The 21,212-nt window shown below is 37.2% G+C and overlaps 2 protein-coding genes across 4 annotated transcripts in view; one reads left to right on the top strand and one right to left on the bottom strand.

The window, feature by feature from the left end:
* Positions 1–21,212, top strand: part of IL17RB (interleukin 17 receptor B) — a 23,616-nt gene continuing 2,404 nt past the window's right edge. Inside the window, exons 1-11 of one of the 3 annotated variants that reach the window (XM_067544180.1) lie at positions 1–143; positions 2,480–2,504; positions 3,506–3,646; positions 5,523–5,650; positions 6,411–6,537; positions 7,845–7,892; positions 9,081–9,232; positions 10,008–10,073; positions 11,483–11,567; positions 12,633–12,740; positions 15,501–15,724. In XM_067544180.1, the coding sequence (XP_067400281.1) occupies positions 72–143; positions 2,480–2,504; positions 3,506–3,646; positions 5,523–5,650; positions 6,411–6,537; positions 7,845–7,892; positions 9,081–9,232; positions 10,008–10,073; positions 11,483–11,567; positions 12,633–12,740; positions 15,501–15,724 (1,176 nt within the window). In that variant the 5' untranslated portion in view covers positions 1–71. Of the gene's footprint in view, positions 144–2,479; positions 2,505–3,505; positions 3,647–5,522; positions 5,651–6,410; positions 6,538–7,844; positions 7,893–9,080; positions 9,233–10,007; positions 10,074–11,482; positions 11,568–12,632; positions 12,741–15,500; positions 17,056–21,212 lie in introns of those variants that run through there. The other 2 variants (XM_067544178.1, XM_067544179.1) reach the window with 2 other exon arrangements.
* Positions 18,808–21,212, bottom strand: part of ACTR8 (actin related protein 8) — a 16,004-nt gene continuing 13,599 nt past the window's right edge. The window contains exons 11-13 of the mRNA XM_067544177.1: positions 20,780–21,044; positions 20,277–20,440; positions 18,808–19,570 (exon numbers count right to left, since the gene is read on the bottom strand). Coding sequence (XP_067400278.1) covers positions 19,427–19,570; positions 20,277–20,440; positions 20,780–21,044 — 573 coding nt within the window. The 3' untranslated portion in view covers positions 18,808–19,426. The remainder of the gene's footprint in view (positions 19,571–20,276; positions 20,441–20,779; positions 21,045–21,212) is intronic.

The raw sequence follows: 21,212 nt of genomic DNA on the forward strand, positions 1-21,212 counted from the left end.
TTTGTAGTGAGTAGGATCCCAAGAAGAACAGAGGGAATCTCAGCCAGGTTGCATCGCTCCTGCAAGCGGAGATGACTCTGGCAGCCTGTGTTCTGCTGAGCTTGGTGCTGAGTAGCTGTGGTACCTGGGGACAAGACGGGCTGGTAAGATACAAGGAAGGAGGATAACCCATCCATCTTCCACTTCTACCCATTCCCCATCAAATAGAGTTGAAGAGCTTTTCACTCCCGTCGGAGGGTACGACAGTGCTCTAGAAAGGGATGGATGTCACAGAATGGGTGGTGACAGCTGTGTCACCTTCCCTGCCTGCCTGCCTATCTGAGTAGGACACTGCCATGAGTATGCTCCCAGCTCCTATTAGTGAGTATATTTATTTCCCTAAATTAATGGAGGTGGCAGGGGGGGTCACTGACTTTCCCAAGAATGCCTGTTGATAGTCAGTCACAAGGTAGGTGGAGGAGGAAGAATTGTCAAAGAGGGTATTCTGTGTGTGTGATGGGCATAAGAGCAGGCTGTGCTCCTACTCAGTAACTTCTGACTGTCAGGTAATTCCCAAAATAAACCAGTCTTGATTTGTGATAATACCCAGAGTTTTAAAGAAGGAAGGTGAATTAATTTGCTAAGGGCAGGTTAAGTTCTCTGTTTCCCAAATCATTCTGAAGAGCAGGCACTGTATTTTCCAACCTAAGAGTTGGCCCCACTATTGATGGCTGATTATTTAAAAGTATCTCTGGCACTAAATTACTCAAATTATTGAAGTAACCAAGATTCTTTAAGGCAGCACTTGTTTGCTTGTGATCTATTCCAAGGGCCTATGTATATATTATGATACGTCCTTTAAAGTATAAATTAATTAAATAAACCTGTTGCCCCATTTCCCAAGGTCTTTCTTGATTGCTGACTCTGGGGTCTTGGTAAAAACTGAATCTCTCTCCATCCTGTTAATTTTTTGTATTCAAGTCCCCAAACTGTCTTGTAAAAAAAGAGAAAAAGGCTAATCAGTGGCTAAGTAGCTGGTTTGCTATGTCCATTGCTTTTCACACCGGTCATATTCTCTCATTGTCACTTTATGCTTCTCGTCGGTTGTCTCAATTTATATTTTGGGGCGGGGACTATCTATTTCTCATATGTTTTGTACGAAGCCTGGTGCGATGGGTCTGCAGTGTCTTGGTGCAACAAAAATAAAAAATAATAGAAACATAGGAATTGCCATACTGGATCAGACCTGTGGTCCATCTAGTCCAGCATCTGATCTCCAAAAATGGCCAGCATCAGACTTTTCAGTCAGGTGCTAGAAACCTAGCAGTAGGCAGATGTTGGATAATATGCTCACTGTGAAGGTCTCATCCCAACCCTCAGCCTCCTAGTTATAGAGATTGGTTTAGACCCCGAAGTGTGCTGATGTATATCCCTTCCAAATTTTTTTTTAAACCATTAACTATTACAATAGCTGCTCTTATTGCACTCAAACCCCTGGACATCCAGGCACAACAATACCGCAAAAAACTATATCCAGATAATTTTTGGCCTCACTATCCCCTAAATTCTACCAGATAAATTAGGTGCCAGGTTCTTTGATTCAGGCTGTCTTTGTCTGTGTGTGGATTGGTTGTGTTTTCATTCGGACTCTGATACTCTGTATTGGTCTTTTGCACAGTGCTTATATGCCATTCAGCTCCATGTTAAAAGGTGATGTGAAAACATTTTGCTAAAAGACATTTCACGTTGTTCGGATCTTCTCTTCTGGGTCAGTGCTGTCAGCTGGAATATAGTCTGTCATGTCCAGGTGTCACTAGTCACAAGATGTGATCATGACAGTACAGCTTTGCTATTAAGAGGACATGTAAAATGCAGAATGAACATGGGGAAAAAAAAAAAAGCAGCAGCAGCAAGATGGCTACGTGGCATTTTATGTCAGTCCATCTCCATTCTGAAAACTAGCAAACACAGACCAATGTGTTTATAGAATTAGAATATTGTAGAAATTATTGGAACAATGACATAAAGATGCACTGCTGTCACTTTCTGGGGGAAATACATACATTAAATAGTATGTCCTGAATTTTAAAAAAACCTAATCTTTAAATGCCTTATATGGATATTTCTTCTCCCCTGTTGATGTTTCAGAGTTTTTGCAGGAAGGAGAAGTTTACCAGCCTACAGGGGAAACAGTTAAACTGATTATATATCTGGCAGGGTATTTTTATCTAAAATAAAGCAAACTGTGTTTTACAGGTTTAACAAGCATTAGTTTTATTCTCTAATTTATTTCCATTTTAGAAATTTTAGACTGTGCTTGTAACTATAGTATGTACATACTTTTCAGACAGAAGTATTATTTTTGTTTCAAGTTAATGCTGTCTCTTTAAAGTTTGGATTTTAAAAATACATTAAAAGTATAGGGAATTTCTATCTATAGAGTTGATCTGTCTGCTTTCAATTTGTTTTATTTTAATGCTGTTTTCTTTCTTTCTTACAGTCTATTATGTGTGGTTTTGAAACTGGTATGTATAAATAAAATGGATATCTTTAGGCCGTTAAAAGAGGTACCTTATTAAAAATAGTTATCTGTGATATTTAAAATGTTCAGTAACTCATGTACTCTATAGAATATGTGTTGTACTGTGCTGCCCGATAAGGTGAGCCTTGCTCCTGCCACTTTGGTATTAAAGTTGATTTTTCTTTTTAAAGCTTTCTCTCTCTGATAAGAGACACTATTTCCAATAGGATGGATTTTCTTCTTCTCTTTCCTCTCAGATCTCTTTCCCCTCAGTCTCTATCAAGTATTGCCTCCCTTCCAAACTGTCTTCTACCTGACTGTTGGCCAGGTACACTGACAAGTTATGGGTGGTCTCAGTCATTGCCACAGTAGAGAAGGAAGTTCTATATCTTCATTCATTCATTGCAGGACTTCTGATCTCTTAGAGGAGACACTGAGTACAGCCACATTGTTCCAGCTCAGCATATTGTCACAGGAGCAATATTAGTTTAGAGCCCAGAGATATCTTATTTGTGTCGGTGGCATTGGGAGGACATCATCCCTTCATTTTTTAGATATTGCTCAATTTCTTGGTTAAAAAAATAAAAAACTCCTTTAACACAAAATATGATTAAATGTGTTTATTAATACAGGAAAGACAATGCAAACGTCATTGATGTGTATGATTTCCAAACTTATGCTCAGACTGCCTTTACCTGATCATAAGATATCATATCTGATTTGAAGTTTCACAGCACATGAAAAGAATGTGTTATATAGTCATTATGTGAGAAAAATCAGCCTTTGAAATAAATCGTTAGAGCCAGAAACAGAATCTTCTGGGTGCATGGGAGAGGAGTGGTTTTCCTAATCGTAAATTCTTGTTTCTGAGACACAGTGTGTGACTATTTTCAAGAGTAGGTGAAAAATACCAGTATAATTCACAGACTGATTAACAGATATGGTATATATTTCAATATTAGATAACTGCTCTCATTTTAACTCATGTCTGCCCATCTTTGCAAGGTCCTGCTCATGAGTTGAGAAAGCGGCACAATCTAACACCAGCAGATCTTCATAATCTCAGTGCTCAGTTAATTGAAACAGAAGTGGAGACACACTTCATGTCCTATCTTATAAATATCAGCTGGAGCCTCAGCATGGATGGTAGGTCTGACATCTAAGGGTGTAAGGCTATACAGTATTTAATGGTATGAGACAATTAACAGAGTACAATAACTTCTGAAACATGGTACAAACAAGTGACACACCACAAAATCATTTGGTCTAAATGTTATGGTTTGAAATGAAAGACTGATCTTTTTGAAAAATGTTGCTAGGCAATATTGTTAGTGGTCTGCAGTCATCCAGTTAAACTTGGTGGATTTGGTAATCTAAATATAAAATTGCCTTGTGAATTTAGTGCTTGTGAAGCATGTTGTATTAACAGCCCTGGACACTGACGTCCTCCAAGCACACAACAGGAACAGTGGAACTGCAAGTTTCTTTGCGCTGCCCTGCCAACTTGCCTCACTTTTGAACTGGAGGAATCACTTTTAAGAGTAATCCATTTGACACTTGGCTTCTCCATAGAAACTGCCAACAGTGGTGTCAGCTATTGATAACTGTGCTCGTGATTTTTTTCATGTGATTTTTTTCCTCATTTGTTCTCGTCTGTCAAATGGGAAGTGGATTGAGACAGTCAACTCGTGGTAATTAGAGTAAACCTCTTGCAGGCATGATTTTTGACCAACAAACCACAACATTAAAAGTCATTGTTTGTTCCTTTTAAAATTCCCTTCCACCTCCTCTTTTCCCCATCCCACCTCATATGATTTTTCTTTAACAGTAGTAACTGAATCATTGTCTGGGGGTCCAGAAGATTGTGCAGTTTGCTTTAACATTTGGCCACCATTGCTGTGATCTTTGTCATCACAATTCCTAGCAAACACACATGTACACAAAATCAAAGGATAGTCACAATAGTGCATATGTAATGGAAATATAGTTTTAAAAATCAGACATTGCTTTACTCAAAAACATCTCAATATTTTAAGCATTTTTCATTTTTAGTACAAACCACTAAAACACTACATATGCTGTGATAAGTGTCAATGTAGGAGTTGATGTAATACTATCATAGATTGCCTTTTTAAACCCAACCAGCTCCAGACTTTAAGCCTCTCTCTCTCTCTCTTTCTTTTTGGTAACCTTATAGATAGAGAATCTCATGAATGATCCTCTGGGAGGGCAGGGTGAATGTGTGAAGTATTCTCTGATTTCATAGTGCTGTATGCATCGCTGGGGTGAATGTAGCTGGTGTATTCCAGAAGCAGACAAACTTTTAACTGAATTTGTAACTTGTTAGTGACATAGTTGACTCTAATCATACACACAAAACATAGTTAATAAACAGTTAGTAATCATGTGCCATCCTAGCCATGATGGCTTATATTGGCTTTTAGTTGTTTTTCTTTAACCACTTCATAACATTGTTTCTTTGCTGTGTATGCAGAACCCACCTAATCAGATGTGTCTGGCTTGCTCTGCTTCTGCACAGCTCTTTGTGTAGAAGGACATCCCAGAGCATATTATCTCGTGTATTGCTACTGATGCTTTAGCCTTGCTATGGCACTCTGAGATAGCAGCCTAGATTTTCCCAGAGTGCACTGCTATAAATACAGGTAGTGTGGTAGCTATAGATGCATACATATGACTAAACTGTGAAAAGAGATGCTGTATGGTCCTAACTTAGTCATGTTTGTTTTAACTTGGTCAGATGAGCCTGGCATCAACTGGTTATTACAAAAACATGGTGATAGCCAAGACCATGGTTTATACTGTAAATAGTGCCGAAGGGTTATGGGTATCATGACAGCCTTAACAAATATTGTTCTCATTAGCTTATGCCAGAACTTATTGTATCACTGTTGTTTTCTGTTTAATACTGTACAAGGTTTATTTTATTGTTTTATGTATGAGTAGCAAATATCTGTGGAAATATTTGTATCTATGAACACCAATTTTTTTTCTTTACTTCCAGCTAGCATCAAAGAACTGACAGCCACAAAGATCTGTGTGATGAGTAAAGGAACTAGAGAACATTTTGAGTGTATTCGGTGCAATTACACAGAGAAGTTTCAAAGTCAAACCACGTTTGGGAATAGAAGAGTAAGAACATTATTTTAAAAGTGTTGTTGTTAGGGAGGAGAGAGTACGGAGGTGTCATTTAAAAATTAAGACCAGATCATTCCTCAGTTCATGCATAGAGGGCCAGCAAAGAATGAGCTATAAATTGGAGTACTTCAGAAAATTTTAATAAAAAAAGGGTTCAGCTGAACAACCTGCATTTTTTCTCAGACCCCAGCAGAAAGTAAAGCTGTGTGAATAACCAGGCTGCTCCTTCTCCCATGGCACCATGTCTCCCTAAGAAGTTCTGCTCCCACGCTGTCTCTGTATGTTGGAACTCACAGAGGGGTAGCCAAAGTGAGATAATACAGACAGGTTCAGCATTATATTTCATTTTATGATCGGGGGCAGGAGATGATATCCTGGATGGCAGCCCTCCTCCCAGACTGCCCTGTCCCAGCACATGGAACCCAGCTCCATGATACACCTGTGGTGAATTTCCAAAGGATTGAGGAGCTGGGACAGCTTGATGTAGAGCCATTGCTCCTTCTTTCTGCACTTCCACTTCCCCAACTATGCCTGATTTGGTTCCCTTGGATGCATGAAAGTGACAGGGATGATCAGTCTTATGGTATTCAGATGTTTTGTTTCAATGTGCATCTCTCTCAGCATTTAATGATTTGAGAGGAAAATTCTCTTCTCAGTTATACCAGCACAGCTAACAAAGTTCACTGTGGTTGCCCAACAAAACTGAAAGAAGAATTTGACCCTCGAAACTTCTGTTTTCATTGTTTTATTTTAGTGGGAGTTCCACTACGTTGGATTCCCTGTAGAACCAGAAACGTTTTATTTCATCAGTGCCTACAACCTTCCCCCAGCGAATATATATGAGGATTCTCCATCAAAATCCATCAAGTTAACTTCGCCAGGTAATTGACCAGTCTCTATTTAACCTGGTTCATATGAAAATCTCATTTATGATACTAAATTCTTACCACAGACTTTATTGTTTTGATAAGCTAGGAATCAACAAAAACAAAAGTGTTTTTATGTTTAAACAGACTGCATAATAAACATGAGATTGCAGAGATAGCTGATTCAGCTTTGATAACACGTCCTTAGTTACTTTTTTCTTCCAAGCTCTCATTTCTCTTCCTTATTTTCTTGCTCTCTAACTTCTAGTAACAAGTACTGTCAGATCTTTAAAGCAGAAAACTGATGGCTTTGCAGATTATTTGTTTTATAATGTCATACCTGGGGCTCCCTTTATTTTCCACTTTTAGTTACTAATCAGGGATATTAAGCATTCTCTGAAATTATAAAGCAGTTTGGTACTAGGCTAAGTGCTGCAAAAAGTGGGGCTAGATGACTCAGGTGATTCTGAGTGACCAATTCTTGTCTGGTGACTCTGTGAAATGAGTAGTTGAGGTCTGTCCAGTTCCTAGTGAACAAGGTTTCCCATACCACAACAAGCACCTTCACAAGTGATACTACAGTAAACTAGCATCCATCTTGACGCTCAGAGGAGGCCCGTGGCTATAGGGTATCCACACTACCCTCACGTCTAGATTTAGACCCTCCCAGGTCAGGGTTAAGATGCTCCTGCTGTCTGTGCTGTACTTGTTCTGTAGACAAATAGAGGATTGTCCCCCTCCAGGGCTGTTAATTTGGCATCTTTAAAAAGCACTACGTTCACTTTGTTTTTAAATCACTGTGAGCAAGCAAGTCTTGTCTTTTCTTCTTTTGATTTTGACTGCTGGGAGGTAGACAATTAAAAAGCAGAGGAAGCAGTTAAGGGTTTTTTGTTTTTTTTTTTAAATTGTGGTAAGTGCATGTATAACATGTGAAGAGGCTTCTAGTGGAATCAGAAAGAGCTCAAGTTTTTTGGTTTGAGTTCATAAGTTGTCACCAGAAGATTTTATCTTAAGAGAATCATGTGTTTGCAATGTGGTTACCTGCATAAGTGAGCAGAGCTGTCAACACTTTTGTGCCTGAGACGGGAGAATGACAGTGACACTTCCAAAATGGAAGAACTAGAAGAAGAGATGAGAGTGCTGTTCATTGAGCTCGTTTTTGTAGGAGTTGCTCAGGAAAGCAAATGACGCTAGTTGTGATATCTACACTTCATTGGCGAGAAGTATATTCATATGTACACACGATAGACTTCAAAGAAAATATATAGATGCAAAGAGATAATACATATCCTAAAATACATAAAATCCATTTAAATCCACAGGTTGTAAAGATAAAGTAATGAAATACAGCAAAAGTTGCACAGAAGTGGGTAAGTGCAATATGTGTATCCTTGGATTTATTTTTACAAAGGTAGCAACATAGATAACCTTGATTTTTATTCTAACTTGTAAAGCCTTTAAAATACTGAATACTGGGGATGGATGCCTTGGGGCCAATTTCAGCTCCTGGATATACTTAACTAGTAGCTGGGAGAAGAAAGAAAACTGCTCATAACTCTTCACAAGATTGTATTTATCCACACCTTAGTAGGCTTACAAGGGACTATCTGCCCTTTGAGACTAATTAAATAAAAGAATCCCATGAAAATGTGCAAATATTGAAATCAAACTATCTTGTCCTCTATAGTTTTGGCAAACAGCCATCCCTGTATCCTTGCAGACATCCTTTGTTATAAAGAATGTGATAGCATTATGCTGATTTCTGGTGTCGTGTGTGATATCAGATCTGACCCACGTACCAACCCCAATCCCAGCTCTGGAGGATGGAGTGAAAGCTGCAGCGGTTAAATAGGAAGCAGAGACCTAAATCTGAATCTATTGCTTGAGATACCAAATTTCAATTCCCCTAAAATCAGAAGTTTGAGAATCCTGCACATTCCTAAAGTAGCAGTGGGCACTGTCTAAATAAGAGGATATTTCTTTGCTTTCTAATTTAATATACTGTGGAATTGAGAGATTAATTTGGTATATGCTCTTGAGCTGGTAGAGTTAGTCCAGTTACCATTGAATAGGTGCCCAGATTGGAAAAGGCATCTACAAAAGGCACCAGATTGCAAAGGACTTCCATCCAGGATCTGGCAGGGAGGAGGCTAAACAGCCTTTCTGAATTGGTTAGGTTCTGAAATATACAGGCCATTCTTGCCACTTTCATTTTAAAATACCAGTGCCTGAACTCAGCCTGAACTGCAGCACGGCTACTTCGATCAACCACTGTTCTGACTAGCTATTCTGAGGCACCTGGATAGGGCATTTCAATTGGGAGCCCAGTAAGTGAATGGGAGTGGCGATTAGCCTGTTTTTTTACTCCCAGATGTTGTCTCTGCTGGTCAGGATTATAGTACTTGAGGAAATTGTTTTGCCACTTCCCATGCTGTCCAAAAAGGCAGCCTTGGGCTGTCAGTCTGGCACCTTTTATGAGAACTACATTCACAATGGAACTTCTTTCAGCACTTAAGCAGCTATTAAGAATGTTAAACTGTATTCTTTACAACCCTCAGGAAGTCTGTGGAATCCAAATATAACTGTATGTAAAATAGAGGCAAAAGTAGAAGTGAATTTTACAACAAGTAACCTTGGGACCAAATATACCATGCTTCTCCGTGAGTGTGAGAAATGTGATGTGTCTGTTGAAAGGGATTTGGTGACAAAGGTACATATAATAGCTAACTTTAAAACATAAATGTACTTATATAGATAGCCAAAAATGGCAAATCCAATTTCTTTTATTTTTCCTCTTCTTTATGACAATCTACCCTACAACCCATTTTACCAAGTGAGCAGGAGTCATGCTTTTTTCAGACAAATTAGAGGAACTGGCCAGAAGGCCATGAGAAGTCTGTGTGCTGGGTTCTAGGAGAATAACAGCCTACTTTAGGAAGAGCTATGCTCCAATAAGTATGGTCCTTTTTCCCAAGATGGTAAGAGTACTGGGTTAGATCCCAGAGCCTGAGTATTTGGGTTCTACTGATTTGGAAGGTCTAGTCAATACTCTGCAGCACACACTGTCTAAACGTTTTTCTCCTTATAGTTTTGCCCATTTATTTTTTAAGATTTTAAAAATGCTTTGATTTGTAACTTTTTCAAATTGGGAGTGTTCTACAGGGAAGGTGGAATAATAGATTGTAAAATGGCAATACAGCACTGTATGTAGTTTAGATAAGCTTTACCTAAACTCAGACATACTCTTAATGAAGGTTACATACTGAGATATTCTGACAATTTTTCTAATACTAGGCAAGAGGTCAGATTTAAAGATGATATAATCATCACTTAAAACAACAGATATATATTATATTTAATAGTGTCAATAAATATGATCATTATTTTAAATGTATTTTCACTTACACAAAGGAATAATTTAAAAATAATACACAGTAACACATCTGCTTCAACTTTTTTTTTCTGGGGGTTTCTATCTGCATTAGATCAATGAAACTAGAACGTCTGTTAGAATACCAGTGAGTGATCAAAGCAACAATATTTCTGTACAGGTAAAGTTCAATTTTGATTAAATTTGCAGTGGAAAAAGAAGTTTATTTAAAATGAATGAATTGTAAACAAATGCTACATTGTTTCTGACTAATGATCAGTACACCTGTGTGCAACACTGTTTAGCTTTTGATTTCAAATTCACCTTTGTACTGTATTAAATGAGCATCATGGATGTGGATTACTGGACAGAAGCTTTGTTTTCACTCATGGTGATTAAATAAACTGCACAGTATAATTCTCCTGCCCTACAACACTTAAGAGAAACATTTGTTTAATATATTTACACTAAGGTCCTAGTGTTACTGGGGTTTTTTGGGGTTTTTTTAAAGCTGCACATTCACTGGTAGAAAATTGCAACAGAATGGTTTTCAGGTTCTTGCCTTTTGAGGATCTATTTGCAAAGATCTAGATATAGAAACAACTAAAACAAACAGATGAATTTATAATCCTGTGGTTTCTATTTCCTTAAAATTGCCTCACTGCACAGAGTAGATAACCATGTAAACTGGGAAATGTATTATCTGGAGTTCATAAGTTCATATTTATTCTTAAAAACATCTACAATGACTGAATTCTAAATTGGTCCATTTAAGGTTAGGATCATGTATTCTTGTTCTGTGTACATAAACATCAGGTTCTTCATGAGCTGTAGGATAATCCTGTGCCATAGAAACCAATGGGAATTTTTCTCATTAGCTTCAATATGGGCCCAAAATGTGATTGCATATAAACTACTGGTATCCAAATTGAGGTTTATGTATGACTGTATAGTAGCCAATTTTCAATTATAAAGGCTACCCTGACCCTCAGCTCCAACAAGTCTCAGATGAATTTCCCAATTATAGAACCATCTGTAACATACAAAGGCTTTGACTCTTACTAAGTACAGCTTCATAAAAAGCGTGTGTTAATACTGTATTTTGCCTTTTATCCTGAGCAGACACATGTACTGACTGGGCTTTTTAGTCCGGTTGGTAGTGTGCATCATTTAAATGGACACAGGCAGTTTTAAATCCCAAATCTAGGTTTTATTCAAATTACTAAAATGAAAAGAAGTGGGTCAATGAAACTCATTCTAAAACTATTTAATTTTAACAAATTTATTGTTTAGACATTCCCCAATAGCGTTTGCAACCCAGGCATTGCAGCAACATGATCATGCATAAAATAAACCAGAAAACGGTGAAAAGGAAATTACTCTTTCAGTTTTAGTCATTTAAGCTATTAGTAAGGAAAGTATTTCTTAAGTTATGTATTTTACCCAGATAAAGACTTTTTAAGAAACTCTGTAGTCAGAACAGGGCACCAAAGGACCAAGCAGGATTTAAAAAAAAAGGAGGGAATAAAGCTGACTCTAAGTATTTTTTTGTTCTGTGTATCAGAATTTTTCTTCTTTTTTTTCCTTCAGATAATTCCTTATTTTGCCGGATGTGGATATGATTGTCCAAGGCACAAAGGAACCCTAATAAAGTGTGTTCAAAACCAGAGCAATGGTTAGTTGAGCATTTATCATCAAATTTGTTTCGGTGTTCAAGACAGATGAAGAGTGAATTATAGTTTGTTCTGTCTCAGTGCATCCACTGACCTACCATTGTGTCTCTTTTATACTTGCAAAGACTAGAACAGTTACTCTTTGGTAAGAAAGATTTGAATATCAGATACTTTAACAGATCCTTCCCTAGGATCTGCACCTTGATGTGGTAGAAAGGCTTCTATACTCCAAAGACCCTGAGAGCTGTGGTGGCAGCCGTTTTAACTCCTGGTAGGGCCACCTAAACGGGACAGGTCAAAGGGTAGCAGATGAGATGGACAGCAATCCACTGGTCGTCCAGGTTGGAGGTTGAATAATAGGCCAACAACCTATCCTTGTTTAAAAAAAAAAAAAAAAGAAAAAGTTAAAGTTATTGATACACAACAAGGTAGCCATTCTGCCAAACAGAATGATAGACCAGGATGGGAGAGCCTTGTTTGTGCTCTGAGCAACATCAGGCAACACAGGGGATTCAGATTAAGGCTAAATAGATGATCAGCACTCTAGGATCATACACTGTACCTTTTGGTAGTCTCTGTGAAGCCTTGGTCTAATTTATCTTTCATTATCCACCCTTTTACAGAGCTTCTTCCAAAAAAGTTTGTTTTCATGCTAAATATGTTGATTATTTCAACTATATAAATTAAAAGCCAGTTAACAACTATCAGTGCTGGAAAAATAGCAGAGGGAGGTTGGAAGAATGGCCCATGGGAGGTCAGTCTGCTGGAAGGAGGAAGTATGCTCCACTGTCTGGCAGGGACATGGGAGTAAACTTAAGGGAGTAGGATAAGGAGGGAGATGGTGCTTACTGCAGGGTTGAGAAGTGTTTCTCAAGTTCCTCAGCAAGTGTTAACATTTCTGAATAACCTTTGTGGGGAAGTAATATTTTAGCACAATTTCTCTTTGATGTATATAGACAGGAAATGCTCAGTTCGATTGTTAAGTAACCAGAAGCCCTTTTTTTTTTTTCTTTAAAGTCAATTATTCAAAAGGCTTCTTATTGAAGATTGATGGTTCTCTGTTTTAGGGCCTATCACAATTGATTCAACTGGAAGATATGTGTGTTTCATCCTTGCTGCTTTATTTATAATTGTGTGTGTGATTGCTGCTGTAGCATGTTTCAGGAGGAGCTGTGGTAAGATCCTTACTCATTCTTTTGAAAAAGCTGTAGTGCTGTACTTCAGTGTTCTTTGATCTTTGCTTCTGTTTCCTTTTAGTGATGCAGATCGTATTAAAGGTGTTGCAGTGAATTTATGTATCATCTCTCTTAAATATCACAACAAGCAAGCATTATATACCCTTATTTAGGACAATCTTAGCCCTCCCTTAACTTAAATGCCCATTTCAGGGTAAATGATCAATCCCATAACTATTTATATTTAAAAAAACTAAACAAATGGTAGTTTAAAAATTACCTAAAACAGCGATTGTGCCCAATTTTAGGGGAACACTAGATTCTTTACTTGTTTTGTACGTAAGAGATAAAGTGGAAAGAGAAGACTTATGTTTTAGGTGCAAAACAGAAATAGAAAAACCTCAGATGACATCACTTATAAGAAGCATTGCTTCAAACAAAGCCCATATAGAACTAAGATAACCTTAGAGGACCCACCATACTGCATCACACCAGTGGTTCCTATAATTCAGTATCTCATCTATGACAATGCCTAGTACCAGATGCTTAAGAGGCAAATGCAAGAAACCTCACTTATGGAATAACTTGCATATAAGGGAAGTTTCTTCCTAAACCCCCAAGATTAGTGGCTGGCTTGGCTTATGCCCTGAAACACAAGGGTTTATACCTTTTGATTTTTTTTTTTTTTGGTCCTATCTAATGTAACTAGATGTTATCATCCATATAAAAGAATAATCTTTTTTTAATTCTACTAGGCTGTCTCCTCAGTGGGTAATGTGTGGCAATGAATTAAACAGGTTAACCGTTTACTGGGATAAAAAAAAATTCCTTTTATCAGTTATACATGTCATCTTTTAGTTTCATTAAATGTCATATCACATGAGAAGGCTGCAGTTTTCGTGGAGTGGTCTCAAGGATGCCCAAGTCTGTTTCCTTCCATCTCTTGGTGGGAGTTAATCCAACATCCCACAATGCCTATTCAAAATTGGTCATTCCTGTGGGCATGACATTGTATTTGTCACCATGGCCTTTCAGCATCTATTGTGCTGCCCATTCACCTACTGTTTTTAGATCACTTTGATAAACATCTCAATCTGGACTAACCTAAATAAATGCCATCTGCCAGTTTTGCCCCTACCCTCACTGATCAACATTTTCCAGTTAAATATAGTAAACAGCAGTCCTAGTGTGGAACCTAGTTATTCCCCAATTTTTTGCCATGTTTAAAGCTGATAATTTATTCCTGTGCTTTACTTTGATTTTTAATGAGTTTCTTAACTACTTATCCTACGTCCATCTATTTTCCTTAATTGCGTCTGGTAAGGGACTTTATTAGAGGCACTTAGAAAATCCAAATAAATTATATCTACCAGTTGCTTTCCTTAATCTACTGTTTTTGTTGATGTGAAAAATTCTAATGTGTCATGATTTTTCTGTACAGAAGCCAGGCTGGCATATCCTTATGCTATCACATTAATCTACGTGTTTTATAACTCTCAATGTTTCAACCAGTTTACCTCACATTTAAGCAAACCTCACTTGTCTGTAATTCCAAGGATAAGCCTTGAAGCTTTTTTTTTTTTTAAATAATAGGCACAATATTTTACTACGCTTATTTTTTTGTTAGTCCTATGATTCTTATATTCGCTTAGGACTCTTTGCTCATCAGTTCCTGGTAATTTTCTGCTGCTCATTTTATCAGTTTGCTCAGCACCTCCTCTTAATAAGTTAGTTTTAGATAATATCTCATCTTTATTATGTGAAAAGAATAGATATCTCCCCAGTATCCTCTGTGGTGAGGAATGATGCAAAGAAATCATTTGACATCTCTGTAACGTCCTTGTCCTCCTCAAATGCTCACTTTTAGCTCTCGTAGTTCAGCAAATCCACCCATTTTCTCATGCAATCTTCCTGCTTCAGCTATACTGAGAGTTTCTTCTGTTAATTTCCCTCCTAGCTCCCCCTTTTACATTTCACCTACTATAATTATGCTTCTAAAATACAGAGAAACAAAATCGTGTGTGTGTGTGTGGGGGTGTTATGGTCCTTTTTAAACCGGTCATTTTTGGTCTTAGCTGGAGATTGTACAACTTGACAAATACCTAAATTAGCTCTTGGATACTCACTGTGGAAAGGCATCATGCAATTTATTTCAGCACACTATGTTTTATTATGCTTTCTCTCTCCTTTTCTTTAGAAGTAATGGGAATCAAATATATGAATCAGAAATAAAAACTCCACCCATTGTCAATGAAAAGTTTAAACCGCTTCCTCAAAATGAGAAAATAAATTAGCCATAAAAACAATTCTGTACCACTGAGTTCTGAAAATAAAGTTGCAGTTTCCAGTGTGAGGACACTTAATTTGACATTAAATAGGACAAAAACGTTTAGAGCACTGTTACAGAAAGGTGACTGGGACACAGTGGAACCTGAATTGTCCTGTACAAGTAAAATCTGTTTTGTCAATCTACTTTCAGCATGGGTTCATGGGGACACATTGCTGACACTGGTTGTCAAATAAGTCAGTTTCCTGGCGTAGATGGGGTTTGGAGTCAAAATAAGGGTTGATTTAGTTACTGACTTGCATAATGCAACCTTTTTAAAATGAACCTTTTCTTTTGGCGTAAATGTTTTTTTACAAGTACATAACTCTTCCAGACCCCATTTTGAAAGTAATTTAAATGTTGATTTTATTTGCTGCTAAAAATGTTTAAATTCAATACAGTAAATGGGGTTTTTTTGTTTTTTTTATTAACAGATACAAAGCAAATTTTCTTCCATCGGACAGAGCTACAACAACCAGTTAAAGTACTGGTTATATATCCAAAAGAAGTGTGTTTTCATCATACTGTCCTGGCTTTTGCTGAATTTCTGCACAAGCACTGTCAAAGTGATGTCATTATCGATATGTGGCAGAAAAGGAGAATTGCTGAACAGGGCCCAGTACAATGGCTTGCTATTCAGAAAGAAACTGCAGATAAGGTAATTTTCCTCAGTTCAAACCATATCAGTCCTGAGTGTGATGCTGTTTGCCACAAAAGCATAAGAAACAACAAGGATAACTCTGAGTGTATGTTCACTCTTGCATTTAACCTCTTCTGCAGTGATATGAAAAATATGTCTTCTCTGCACAAATATATGCTAGTTTTTTTCAATGAAATAAATTCAAAAAATACTCTCCCAAGTGCTCTGAATACCTGCCCAAAATACTGTCTTATGAAGGACATTGACATTTTTTGTAGAGATCTTTCTAGTGCACATGGCACAAATACAAAATGAGTGTGTGGTTGGTAACCTAGCACCAAATGTACACAAACTGAGGAATAAATATAGGAATATAACACAGAGACAAGGTCTCAGCAGCAGAAGAACATGACATGTAAGGCTTTTGATGGATTTAAGATGAGTTTGCTTGTGTGAAATGAATTCCGAATAAAATAAGTTTTACTTTCAATCTTTTCACTGCTTAATTGCAGGATCAGGCAAAAATCTGTAATTATGTAATCTATAATTAGGAAGAAATATTTTAAACTAGTCATTCAATTGTAAAGCTAGTTTTCTTCAGTTTGGTATGGAAATCATTGTTTCCACATTGTGTCTGGAAAACAAAACAAACTTTTAAAAAATGAATGGTCTGATAGACTTTGAGGCATGATTTGGTCTTGTTTAAAACATCCTAAGAAAGGTAAAAATAGATAAATTAAAACAAGGGTAAAATACCTTGACTCACTTTCTAATGAGAAGTGAAAAGTTACTGTTTTCTGGGTTTCATAAGACTGTTACATTTATCTTGTGCATATGTGTAGCAGGTTTTTTTCCTTTATCAACTTACTGAATTTAAATTGACTAACTTCCTTTTCTCCTCTGAACTATTAATGGTATAAGATTATTATACTCCTCTGATTAATTTGTGTCTGAATAAGTTTTGTAGTGTAAATAAGGACTTAATAAATTCATGTAATAATTATAGCAGTTCTCTTACTGGAGTTTCTGAAGCTCAGTTGCTAAGGTACTTAAGTATATTTAAGAAGCAACACTTCTTCTCCACCCTGACTGACTGCACGTAGGACGCAACTGGATAGGCTACTAACACCCATGTTTGGATCATGAAATCATCTGCCCCATATACAATTCACTCCCATTGATGACACTGATAACCATGTGGAATTATGAAATGTTTATTGTACAGAACCCCCTTGAAGACTACCCAATCCAAATATAATCTCTGTAAATATGTACATTTTTTGTAATACAGTTCAACTACCATATTTTTACAAATTAAATAATTATTTTATACAGCTGGAAGTGTGGACCCTTTTTTTATTACAGCAAAATTAGCAACAATATTTAACTTGAACAGATAAAGATACCAGATTGGGTATTCCTTGGTTGTTTCCAGTATGTTGGGAGGACATAAAAGATCAGACATACTGTCTTCAGCTGTCTGCTGTAGATGTGTGGGAATGGCACACTCAAATAGCTCATGCTTTCAGTTTAAAATGACTAAATTTAAACATTTAATGCATTTTTCCAGAGAACTTTCAGTGACAGGAAAATTAGCTCCTAAAAAGAACAAACTTTCTTTTGTTTTTTAAAAAGTAGTTATTAAAATGCTGGGAAGGATCCTCTGCTATTTTTATTTATAGTCTAGAATACACTGCTATCACAGACAGTCTATCATGGCATTTTCCACCCTAAGTGCTAGCAGTGCAGGAATGGTCTGGGCATACTCCCCCCTAATGCTGAATATTGCCACAAAATGGCAGCGGGGGGATTAACAATAGCAGGCTAGTACCACTGTGTGTGAGCTGGAGGTTTCAAAATCTTCACTTCAGATAACACTGGATGGCTTTTTGCGGTTACTGTAAGGCTTTTTTGCCTTTCTCTGCAGGGGACAGTAGTGAGAAGGTTTTCAGTTTCATGGTCCTCTCCATCCTTCTGTGTGAATGAGGGCTACCTGTCAAAGGTGTGCTCCTGCTGGCTGTACTGTGACAGCAGGCAACACTAGTGTGATGGCTCTGATGCAGTGTTCTGGGGATATTTTAAAGGGGGGGAGGACTCGTAACTGTGTCAGTGGTTTTTACATGCTGACAAGAATTCCTGACAGTGAAAAGAGGCAAGAAAATAGGTGAAACAAAGCTTCAAGTGTCATTGAGAAAAGGTCTTTTTCTCTTTGAAGTTAGCACTGATTCTGGAAGAAAACACACAAGGAACAGTAGCAGGGATTCTCCATTCCACTTATCATGGGTCCTTTATGGTGATCCTCCCACCTGCTGAGAATGGGGCATTAAGGCCTTGGTCACACCTATAGTTTAGCTCTATGATCATCTACTGCTCTACTGAGAGCAGCAGTATTGCTACTAGCTGCTGCTGTGCCTCAGGAAAGTGCATACACTGTATATTTGCAAGTGTGTGGATCATCTAGTAGTTCCTACATGCACAGATGTTTATTCTGTGAAACGATTCCAGTCAGTCACTCACTTTAAGGTGCTGCTTATTTTAGTGTTATTAATGAATATTTCTTGCTACTTCAAATGAGCACCTTCAGTTCAGAAGAAGATTAAAACATTTAACAGGGATGATACTTGTATACATTTTGTTTCAATTTTTTCATTAAACATATCCAAATTAAAGTTTTGTAACAACCAGAAGTTTGCATAATTACTGTTCTTTATACGGACTTAGGGCTTGTCTTCACTTACCTTGGAGATTCGGTGGTAGTCGACCAGAGTTACGCAAGCTACGCAAAAAACTTGCGTAACTCCTGTCGACTTCTCTGCTTCTGTTCTGCGCGCCATCTTCACTGCATTGTGCTGACGGGAACCGCATTCCCGTCGATGCAGCGCTACGCCACTTGAGAAGGTGGTCTTAATACCTCGATTTCTGGATCGACTGAGCGGGTCTTCACTGACCGCTCAGTCAATCCAGAGAAGTCGATCTGAGGGCGGCGAATTTGCACCATCAGTGAAGACATAGCCTAAAACTCTATTACATGGACTCTTTTCTAAAGAATGAAATACATGTTAAATAATATTGCATTAAATAAAATTCATGAAGATCATAAATAAGGAAAAAAAGCTGTGTTAAGATACTTTATTCCTCAACAGTGTTTAATTTTACTTTTACAGAATTCTGGTCTTAATGGTTTTATACCTTTAAGAAGGGGAGTCATATCTATTTCATTTTAAATCAGTCCTATTAAGAGGCACAGCCAATTCTCCTTTAAAAGCCTCCAGGTCCAGACTACTGCTTCTAGAGTTAAGCCCAAATCACTCAGCATGTTACTCATTTACAAATTCATGTATGTACATATGCAAATTCAGTATTTTATATGTAACATTTTCAATGGTATGCAGCTTTAAATGTGACTTGTGACATACAGGGCAACCTCTGTTATCTGAATAATTTATTTGGCTAAAACAGAAGCATTCATATGCACAGACATTTGTATGTCCAAAAGCTGAGATTTTTTAAAGGTGCCCATGCGTTTTAGGCACTTAATTCCCTTTGACTCAGTAGGATTTTGGCACCTAATTCAGGTTCTTCTGAAAAACATCAGCCAAAAACTAGCACATTTTTTTAAAAAAGAAGCCTCAAGCCACAAACAGGGGAAATGAGCCGGCTTTGGACAACAGGGCAATAGTAAGATTCAGTTAATTGAAGTTCCACTATAATCCCATTAGATTACCACACAAATGCAGCTCTCTCACGTAACATCCGGACACCAAAGCGTTGCCATTCTCGCTGATATATCCATAGTTCCTGGGTTGTATCCAGGCAGGCCAAAACTGCACCGCCTTTCCACGCAATCAATCGTGGGTCCAGATCCTAAATTTAAAAACAAGGATTGTATTAAAAACTACAAATCTGATTTTCAGAGGTGCTCAATACTGGCAACTCTCACTGAGATTTTTGATCACTCGGCACTTTTGAAAATCAGGCCAAAAATTTCCTCAAATGTTTTGTGTGATAAACCTAAATATTTTCCTCATGTATATTTTTAAAAGAAATGTGGAAGTCACACTGATTTTATAATTTGACAACAATGAAAATCCAACCCTTGCTAGTAAAATTATTGAAAAAGGGAATACTTGGAGTTTGGTTTTAGAAGTTTAGCTGATTAATGTCAAATATTTACACTCAATACTATGCATCCTCTTATTTCTTAACGTTATCAAAGAAAGGAAGCTAACTCAAGTTACTGAAAAGCAGACAGGATAACTTATCTTTTAACATATTCCACATGTCCACTCCAAGTCCCTGTTCCTAAAAATAACTTTACTAGCTGTTGGTTAAGTTTCTTCTTCTGAAAGAAGCAATTAGCACTAACCTTTCACATGTAAGGCTACTACAACTAGCCCTTCTATCTCCAGATGCGTATATCTGTAATGGCGGCTCATAGTATAGTGATCTGAAAAACAATCTCATCTCCCCTAAGGCACTGTGATAGTTCTGAAATAATAGATTTTTAAGGTTCTAAAGATTCCGGATAGTCTATCAACAGTTCACTAATTCATCTTCCTTAACATCATACCTTCGGTCTTGTAATGACTTCTACATTTTCAACAACTCTTCTGAAAGAAGGAGGCATTTTATTGAGAATTCGGTGCTGAAGAAATTCTTGAGCTTTATGAAACATCAGACCTCCTCCCACTACTAAGATAGAACTATACATCTTCTTTTTGGTATCGTCAGATGCTGGAATGATAGGATATATAAAAAATTGCACTGAAGTGCTAATACTACTTAAATTAGGATTATGAAGAACTGGAATAAAGTCAAATTAGTTAGGATTAGTGAAAGTTATTGTAAAAGCATACATTTATCAATTACTAATAGCATTAAGATATTTAATGAAAATGGGCTTTCATAAAATACTGGAGATGAGAGACAGTACAGCAATTTTATTTTCTAGACAACAAAGCTAAAGGAGAGAACTCTAGTTTCTGTAATGTAATGAAAGACGTTGGAAATTGGTATGAAGCGGGACCAAGTGGTTGGAATGTAATTATAGAATTATGCAAATATAATTCTTACCACAGCAGTCAATACTATGAAGAATGGCTTTGTCAAGTCCTAGTGCTTTGCCTTCAAACTGGGATATAGCAGTTTTCCTTGACATGTGTGCTGCTAGGGGTTCCTCAGACTCATTTCCAGCTATTATACAATCACTCTGAGAGGATCCCAGTTCCACTTCTTGTGGATAGATTCTCTCAGAAATGTCTGAGGACTGGCCACGCAAATCTCCCTCAAATCCACCAGGCTTGGATATGGACTTCCTATCAGCTGTAGCTTTTGCAGACTTAAAACAAAATAAATTGGTAAATTAGTTAATTTAAAAAAAAATCCATTTCAAATTTCATTAGAACACTGACTCAAATAATGTAACACTAGTTTTTCTTTTACTTTTCTTTAGCTAACTGAAAAGAACTGTTGAATGTTGCATTTCCACCCCATATAAGTATTATTC

This window comes from Emydura macquarii, unplaced genomic scaffold (genome assembly GCF_026122565.2).
Source record: "Emydura macquarii macquarii isolate MOO-44397 ecotype Brisbane River unplaced genomic scaffold, CSIRO-AGI_Emac_v2 contig_968, whole genome shotgun sequence".
NCBI lineage: Eukaryota > Metazoa > Chordata > Testudines > Chelidae > Emydura > Emydura macquarii.